At 32.5% G+C, this 9,892-nt stretch overlaps 1 protein-coding gene across 1 annotated transcript; it reads right to left on the minus strand.

Moving 5' to 3' along the window:
* Positions 1 to 71: 71 nt before the first annotated feature.
* Positions 72 to 3,984, minus strand: LOC100253148 (auxin-responsive protein IAA27). Its single transcript, XM_002284246.5, has 5 exons — positions 3,182 to 3,984; positions 1,851 to 2,077; positions 954 to 1,095; positions 645 to 706; positions 72 to 419 (listed from the first exon to the last, which is right to left on the minus strand). Exons 1-5 carry the CDS (start codon positions 3,742 to 3,744, stop codon positions 382 to 384), a joined length of 1,032 nt encoding a protein of 343 aa, XP_002284282.1. The 5' UTR covers positions 3,745 to 3,984; the 3' UTR covers positions 72 to 381.
* Positions 3,985 to 9,892: the final 5,908 nt, after the last annotated feature.

Consider the following 9,892-nt stretch of genomic DNA (forward strand, 5'->3'; position numbering starts at 1 on the left):
TTCTTGATTTTTATAATCTTGACAGGCGCATCTCTTTCTTCCTCTCCTTCTTGTTAGGAGACATCATTAGATGCAACAAGACAAAGCTTAGATAGCAGTTCATTTACATTACCATAAAAATACAGACATACAGACACAATATAAAAACAAGCATCAATAATCTGGATAAGCCTCCAGTCATACTTTCTGCCTAGTAGGAAGTTTTCCCAATACATGAAATACAATTTCCAGTACATCATCAAATACACCAAAACTAACATATTTAAAACTATATATGTAGGATTCCGAAACATACTTTCCAAACTTTAAAAACCTTTTAATGGCCTTTCAGTCTTACTCACAAATGCCTCTTCTTTTCTCGGTCCCGCTGGTACCCTTATGCTAGTTTCTGTTCTTGCATTTTTCCATGGCCCTTGGAGCTGCAAGCAAGGAATATCAAATTATTTCCGAGATCACCCACATGAATAACTAGAAGTTAAACATAAACAAAATTCCCACCAAGTCAAGTCGATATGGTTTTTGAACTCCTAAAAAGAGATGAGGAGCTGTGGATGATGCTCAAAGAAACATGGGTTATGTTTGAAATGCTTTAAACAAACATGATGCCCTGATGCATTTTTCTTTTCTTAGGATGACAGACAAACCTAGCCCAATTGCCTCTGAACCCTTCATGATCCTCAATCTCTTGCAAGACTCAGTGAACATCCTGTAACAAGAAAAATCAGGAGGAAACATTTTCAAGATTGAGCTAGCCGATGACAGTTAGGAATCTGATCGCAAAATTCAGACTAAGTTGGCCCTTCCAGGTTGCATGTAAACGACTCAAAAGCAATTTGTTTTGCATTATACAGACTCTGTAGATCTTCTGAGAAATAAGATCTAAAGTGGTGTACAACAGAAGGCCATCCTAAGATTATGAGCATTAGGTACTCTGAATTGGAAAAAGAACTTACTCCCAGGGGACATCTCCAACAAGCATCCAATCTCCATCCTTATCCTCGTATGTCAGCACATATTCAGAACCATGAAGAAGATCCATTAAGTGACTCTCAGTCAGCCCATCTCGCCCTGGAAGTCCATGAGAACCACACTGCCCTGCAGGACAGACACACAAGTCAAACCCTTTTTGAGATATCTTACAACAGTGAATATGCCATCGTGCAACCTTGTGTATGATGTGAAAGTTAGACCAACAAAAAAATTGTGCTGATTTAGAGAATAATTTTGATTCTCTTCACATTCAACAAATTCTTATTTGAGAAAAGTAAAATATAATAATAGAAAGAATACTAGAACTCCTATCCTACATGCACTATTGTTGTCCTTTAGAAAGAAGAGAAAAAGCAGAAGAAACGAAAGAAAAAAATCATTCTTCCTTGCAACAGATCAACAGTAAAACCTCAAGCAACAGAAGCAAGAAACTTTTAAGAAAATGCATTAGTTGCTAAGATTAACAATATGCCTTCTGTATATACTATTTTGTCAGGGGAGTCACTGTCATAGGTGAATTTCTTATTCACAGGGCCCACACCCCAGCAGAAAATTTCAGACTGAATAATAAAGTTGATTTCAGAATTAAAACATTGACTAACCACAAAACTTGATAAGTTTATCATTGGACCTACTTCTACAACAATGGATATTGTAATAGAAGTATATAGGAGAGAGATTTCTTTACCAAAGTACATGAAAAAATTGGGAACAGGTTAAAAGTTTTGCCTTATCTGCAAGAAGAAAATGAAAGTCATAATTCTTCTTGCTATGCAGCATTGCAGATACCTCAATAACATTATGACGCAAAGGTTATCTATGAATGGACAGTAGGTGTGTTTATGAGGAAGAGAGGATACCAATTGTAAAGCAGCTGAACATCTTCTCCAGAGCCGATGAGAGTTCCATATAGTTGCAGTAGATTTTGAGGTCAACCTTCCTCAGGTATGGAGCACCATCCATGCTAACTTTAACATAGAGGCAACCCAATCCTGATTTGCCTTCAGCATCTTCATTATTCTTCGCCGAGCTGGCCATGGTGTTCTTTCGGAAAGACCGAATTGGTGGCCATCCTACCACCTGTGCCCTGTTACAGAAACTCTCCACTCAGTTGTTCATTCAAATGAAATATTATATATGCACCAGAAATTGAACTCTACAAAGATATAGCAAAGAAAAAATATGAAAAACTTTGGGCAGGAAGAAAAGCAAACTAAAAGAATATTAATACACAATCTTAGAGAAACCCCCATGTTCACCCTTGGAAGAGCATTTATATCATCCAGATCAATTATTTAAAGTTTGTTTGGTTTCCCTACAAGTAGTCAAAAGATCAAAATTTTGAATCTTAAATTATTTTCACTGAGGATCCCAGAAAACAAGAACTATTATCGATTGATCCAAATATAACTACTATTTTTTCAAAACGAAAACAACAGAGGAAGAAGAGTAAAATTTTGTTGTCCTTATCTTTTTCGTCTAATTTATCTGCAACCAAACAGAGGAATACTGAAGACCTTATGAAAGCACTGTAAAACTATCAAACTTGAGATATCCTGACTAAAAAAAAACCAATATTAAGCAAAATAGAAGCATTAACCCACTAAGACTCATTTACATGTAAAACATGATAACAATTATCCTAAGAGGCAAGAAAACAATCCTAGATCAAAAGAAGCAAATAAAGGAAAGGAAAAACCGAAAACAACAAAAAGAATGAAGAATATATGGTCGTGAACAGAAAAAAATCAGTACCCAATACCAACAACAACAAGATGAAGTGTTTGGTGGATGAGAAAGGTTAGACGAGGAAAACAATTTAAATCTTAGATTATTCTTGATCTGGGGGGAAAAGAAGACAAAAAACTTCCTCATCTATGCCTATACCAACTACTCGGCTTTGTTGAGGTAAGTTTCGTTTTTTCTTGGAAACCAAACCCATGTAAAACACAGAGTCAAAACTGTAGTTTCCTATCATTTCCTCATTTTCTCAGAAACCAAACAGAGCTAAAGAGGGGGGGAAATCAAAGAGAAGAGAAAGAAAGCAAATAAAGAGACCAATTTACAAATGGGCAACTCCATTAATTACTCTGCTCTCTTGCATTCATAACTTGACTCTAGAGTTTAATAACCCTTGTCCCAAGAATCCTGGAATTGAAAGGAGGTGACCGAGAGACAAAGATATGCTTACTTTGCAGCAGGGGCACTTGCATGCTCGTTTGCAGCAGAGGCCTGAGGCTTCTTTTCCTGAACAGGCTTTGGTGATGAAGGAGCAGCAACATCTTTCATGGCAGGTCCAGGCATACATGATTTCTGGGCACTATTATTGTCCAAACCACCAAGAGGCTTCACACCATTCCCACCTCTAGGTGAGAACAAGACAGCTCCTTTACCCAAATCAACTTCAGATCCACCATTGACAGAGAAAACCCATTTTCCAGACCCATCGATGGCATCAGAAAAACCCCTCTTAGCACCAGACACAAAGCCCTTAAGAGACCCGAGGGAGTACCCATTAGTCTTGTCCTCCAAATCCTTGCCAAAAAGAGAGACTCCTAGCTGAGGCTTCCTCTCAGGAGACTCAGAGCCAGGCAAGCCAAGTCGGAGCTCAGTCTCTCTGAGGTTGAGAGCAGTGCTCTTCTCACTCTCACTGGAAATGGTAGAGGAGGAGGCAGATGAGATCTTGTCAGAGGCCCTCTCCATTGAAGGAGCCTCTGATAAGCCTATGTAATCATGTTCTAGAGGTATAGACATCAAAGTTGAACAACAACACGATGGAAACTCAAATATGCACCAGAGAAATGGTTGGTAAATATATCAACAAGAAGGGAGAGAAAGAGAGAGAGAGAGAGAGAGAAAGAGAGAAGAATGGAGAGAGGGGGGAATGGTTCTGTGGTTACAGGTTACCCCTAAAAGAGCTGGTTTTTGTTGATGCAGAAAAGAAGCTTCCTTGGCCTTTCTGTAGACCTTTTTTTTTTTCTCAAGAAAAATACACAAATAAAAGAAATAATTTCATCCCTTACTCCCTATTGTAACAATAGGTAAGACGAAGAATCGTACTGCAAAGCAAAAATATTCCACAATGGACATGACATATACATAATTTAATCACTACCAACACCATAATCATATTATTACACCTATACAGCATAATCAATAAATCTATATATTTTTCAATTGGGTGATATTAAATCAGTTCAGTTATCATGTCAAATGATAAAACAAATATCATTCTTATTTTTTATATAATCTAATATTTCATGCATGCAGCATGGAATAAAAAGAGGGAGGGAGAGAAACTCTCTCTTCATCTGACTCAATGACACCAATTATAACTTTTTGGTAAACACAATCACACTGTGTTTTGAATCCCCAATTCCATGCCCCTCATCATGAAATGAAATATTTTCTTTTCTTTTCTTTTCTATCAAGAATCTGTAGATACTTTCTTTTAGTTGGGTTTTAAAAAAAAAACATTAAATTGGGAAATATGATCCAGTCTTTCTCATTAGAAAAGCAAGAGGAAAAGGGGAAGGAGATGAGATGAAACATGGAACCGGAACTGTATTTGGATTTATATATAACTTGGATGGCTTTTTGCTTTGTGCCCACCTTTTTCAATCCGGCATTCCCACCGACAGCTCACTGAGTTATTCCCGGCAACCTTTTACACACTGTTCTCATCCCCGCCACCCCCTTTATTTTTTATTTCCACCCTTTAACAAAACAGTTTTCTAAAAGGAAAAAAAAAAAAAAAAAGACAGGCTAACATGCGCCTCCCTTCAGCTAAACTGCACCCCTGAAGGAGTCAGTGAGAGGGTGTTTAACTGACCTTGGTCATGTGTGCTAACGTGTGCCGGGGCAATAAGCTGGGGTGGTTTCTGTCAGCGGGCTAACGTGCACCAGAATATGCCAAAATGCAGCATGCAAAGGGCATTATGGAGGGGGCTAAGGTGCGCGGGGAATATGCTAAAGTGCGCAGATGCAAACACACGGCTGAGCAGCGCAGAGACTCAGGCGAATCGCACGGAATGGGAGAGAGGGGATGGGGAAAGGAGAGAGAAAAGTGGGAGGCGGAGAAGAAACACTTGGCAGAGAAAGTGATTGAACGAGAACCAAACGCTGTCTTAGGTCTCGACTCGAAGACAAAAAAATACGGAAAAAAAATATATTTGAAAGGAAAATTTTTTTGCAGATCTGCCATCGTAGCGCTTTGAAGATTTGCTTGGGATCCCTTCTCCATTGTGTAGTTACGTTCGTTCAGGAAAAGAAAAATTTTCAGGACAATTATAAATTAATGGATTTTTGAGAATTCAGCGGCTGTATTGAAACCGACATGGTGGATCCAAAACCCTAGAAAAATTGAATGGATTTTGCAGAAACAATCAGAATCAGAGAAAAAACGGCAGTTTAGACCAGATTCTTGTCTCTGCACCATCAACTCAGTGGCTTCTCTCTGTAAATTTCTTCATTATTATGGTTAATTGCAAATATTTTTATAAAATTAGAAAAATTTAGAAATTGAAGAGGAATAACAGAACACAGGTGTACTTGGATTTGAATTTTTATTTTTATTTTTTATGCAAAAAACATTAATAAAATTAGTATTTTACTATTTTTATGTGTAAAACTTTTAAGTTAAATTTTATTTTCACATATTTTGTTTAAATATAAAAAAATTTAATTTTAATTTAAGAAAAGAATTAACTTTTAGATAATATGAATTCATTGATTTTCCAAGAATAAAAATTAGAAGAAAGGTAAAAGTCCTGGTTAGTAATTATTTTTTAAAATAAATTTTTATTTTTTAAATTAAAATTTTGTTTTTATGCTTAGAAAATATGTATGACAAACTTTTGATAGAATACCATCTTTTAAAAATTTATCTTCAAATTTAGTGTCTCGTTAAATCATGTTTTCTAAAATTTGTTTTTGAAAAACAAGTTTCAAAAACAAATTTTAGAAAATATGGTACAACGGACTCATATTTTCCTTTTATTTTTCAAATTTTATGAAAATAATTCATACTTATTTTTTAAAAATTATTCTCTATTTTATTTTGTTTTTAAAAATTATTTTTAGAAAACAACTATAAAACAATGTTAGAAAATTTAAAAAACAGTAAAACTATTTTTAAATCACATGACGATATAGGCTTTTAGGGTATATTTTTCTTGAAACTTGTTTTAAAAATCTACTCTTTATTCTTTAATTTAAAAATAACTTTTAAAAATAAGTTTTAAAAGACATGCCCAAATGACCCATGTATTCCTTTTGTTTTTTAAGAACCAATTAAAACAATTTTTATTTATTTTCTAAAAATTGTTTTCTACTTTACTTTATTTTTAAAATTTGTTTTAGAAAACACGGTCAAACAATGTTAAAAATTCTTAAAAACAAAAAATCGTTTTCAAATTACAAAATCAAATAGACTTTTAGTTTTTTCTAAATAATACATATTAAAAATTTTTGTATATTATTTGAATTCGAGGATGGGTTTATAAAACGTTTTTTTAAATTTAAGTTTTTAAATAAAATTTTATTGGAACTATTTTTAACAACCATTTTCAAAAACTATTTTTGAAAATATTTACAAATGGAATATAATATTTTTCATCTAATATTAAACAAAATATTTTAAGAAAATGCGATATAAATAAATTGAAGAAAATTGTTAAATAAAAACAAAAAGCAATCCAAGAACAAGAAAGAACTTTTTCACTTTTTAGGGTATTATTTGGACTCAACTTTAATGGCAAAATTCAGAGGATGGAGAGGGCGGTAATTTTGGGAAATATGGAGGAGGCATGGAGTAATGGGGCATGAGTGACTTCCTTTTTTACCACGCCTGTATCTTTAGTAATTATTGTGTAATCCAAAAGGTAAAACCGGCGTGCCATTTCATCAGACCCGTCAATCACTAAGTACTTGAATTAGTCGGCCCAGATTGACCCACGTCATCATTCTTGGTTGTTAGGGGACATAACGGCGTTTTGTTTTGGCGTTGACGGAAGTCAACCACCACCTCGCCCCTTCCCTGTCAACGGCTAACTTTGACCGCCTACTCCAGGTAAACTTTCACTTTGTACAAATGGGTCATCCATAATTGACAATTTTTTACTTCATAAAATTAGTGGTATTAAATACATGAAATTTTAGTGATATTTAATAAAAGGGGTTCTCTTCTCAATTATTTTCAAATATAAAAATAATAATAATTTTGTTGGTATATACTCCTCTATGTATTTATTTATAATATATTTTTTTAATTATTTTTTAAAATATTTGAAAATTCTCTAATTTATTTTTAAAACGACTTCTTTTATAATAAATTCTCAATATATATTTTATATTATTAAACCAAAATTTGCACTTAAAAATAATTTTTTTAAAAATTGGTATTAAGAATTTTTATTTACAGAATTAATTGATTAAAAAAAATAATCATCATATTTGTAAATTTAACTTTTCTTGTATTTTTAATTTAAAAGTAATATGCTTTTATAAATATTTTTTTTTCATTTCAAGTATTTACACATAATTTTAAAATAAATAATTATTTTTATTAGAAAAAAATGATGACGAGGATAAAAAAAGGTTAAATTTTTAAATCTGGGTTTTTAACTACTATTTTAATCAAAATAGCCCTTATTTATAGCATCCAATATTTTATTATTTATGAGAATTATTTTTGTTAATCTACTTAAAATATCTAGCAATGATATTTAAATAAATATTCATGTGTTTATTCAAAGACCCATGTTTTTAGTTTGTAAATAGTGAAAAACACCAATTTGTTTGATAATTATTTTAAAAAATAATTCTAAAAAATTATTTTTGAAATTTTTTTCTTTTTATTTTTATAAAATAAAAATTTGTTTGAAAACCTAAAATATTTTAAATTCTTTTTAATATATTTTAAAAATAAATTTTATATCTATTATTTTATTTTTAATCATTCTACATATGTGTATTATCATTCCGTAAAACAATAGAGAAAATAAATGAAAACAATAAAGTAATTAAAAAATATTGTTTGAGAAACAAAAATAGAAAATAGTTTTTAGTTGTTAAACATTTTTTTTTGTATTTATTTTATTTTGAAAAACTTAGAATTATTATAAAGACAGTTCTAGACCGTACCTAAAAAGTAAAAAATAATAATAAAAATTTTGAAAAAAAAAAAAGGGAAAATGTGGCATGTACCAAAAATTCCACGATAGATATATTGGTGCAATATTCCAAGTGAATAGTAAAAACAATGAAAGCATGTTTCCCCTAAAATAAGAGCAAATGATTGAAGTTTGAAAGTTGTTACAAGAGAAAGGGTGGCTCGGCATTAAAATATATATATAATTAGAACGGGGGCCTTTTTGATTAAATGTTGGGTTATAATAATGTTTGGCACGCGGCACAAAATCTGGACAAAAAGGATCTTGTCATCCCCCTACTTACAAAAGTGGTTTTTGCATCCAATTATCACATTTTTGAGTCTAGGAAAATTCTGCTGTCTCACTCCTTGCGGGCAGTGGGCACAATAATTTTTGTTCCTCTGTCAATGTGTTCATCTTAGTGGGTTTTGGAAATTTTTTTTTTTTTTTAAATTTTTAATATTTTATTATTTTTTGTGGGGGTTGTTTGGGCTCTATCCTAATTCAATTTGGATTAACCTCAAGTCAATTTTGGATATGGGTAAAGCCACATTTGTTGCTAGTCCAATTGTGATCGAGTGTTGGTTAGGTCACGTACTGATGTCTTCATGTCACTGGTCCGCTAGATAATTATCATGATCCCAAGAGTTAAAAAATAATATTATTTATGGGTAGTCAACGTGTAGTGTTTTAATAATAATGTTGGTACTAGTGAATAATAATATGGTCTATGTGTTAAATTTAAGTGCTGCTGCTGCCTTAATATTGGTATGGTCATGTCCTGAATTGAATTCTATATGGTCCGCAAAATCTATAGTGCCATGAAATATTCGTTATACGTACAAAAAAAAGAGGGGGGAAAGAAGTGGGCATTTGATGTGCTGCCACTCTTACCAAATTGCCATGACCTTTCCATGGGTAGGTCTGCATTATGGAATCCATGACTAAGACAACTCCATGCACTATCTAATCCACTATCCAAAAGGGTAGACCTACCCCTCTTCAACCTTGACCCAATTCTATCTTGGTTCCCTTTTTTTTTCCTTTTTTCTTTAACATGAAAAAACTAATGTGCCCAAAGGTTAAAATGTCATAATTTTTGTATCACGACCTTAGAACTATGGGTTTTAGGAAAACCGAAAGTTTTCATCATCTAGTATTAGGTTTGAGTTAATCGAAATTGGAATGTCATAACTTAACTGTCAAGGTAAATAAAGTATTTATAAAATTGTCAAGGTACAAATAAATAAGACAAATATATAAAGGATGAAACTAAGATAAAAAACGATAAAACCTTAAAAGTGATATAAATAGTGAAATTCGGTACAAAGCCACAAAACCTAATTTGTGATGCTTTTTGATAGATACAAAAAAATCATCCATCAATACTGGTACAACCCTTTGAATAATTTGACTTCGTCATGTTCGAATTTATCGTGAAAAGTCTTAATTCCGTGTGGAGACCAAAAGACTTTAAAAATATTCTTTAAAAACTCAAAATTTTGACATTAGTTGTTCGATACAATTATAAAATTTAATAAATAGTTCTTTATAAAGAAAATATTTTCCTTTTTTTTTTTTTTTGACATAGACATTGAATTGCTTTTAACCCATCAATGCTAGGAATATGCTTAAAAACTTTGATACTACGATGGATACATAAAAAAAAAGGGTAGTAGGGATTGTAGGTAGGTTGTCCCAATAGTTGGAGCATGTCCCCATTGCATATTAATCAAAGGCGAATAAGGCTA

Source organism: Vitis vinifera, chromosome 9 (genome assembly GCF_030704535.1).
Source record: "Vitis vinifera cultivar Pinot Noir 40024 chromosome 9, ASM3070453v1".
Classification (NCBI taxonomy): Eukaryota; Viridiplantae; Streptophyta; class Magnoliopsida; order Vitales; family Vitaceae; genus Vitis; species Vitis vinifera.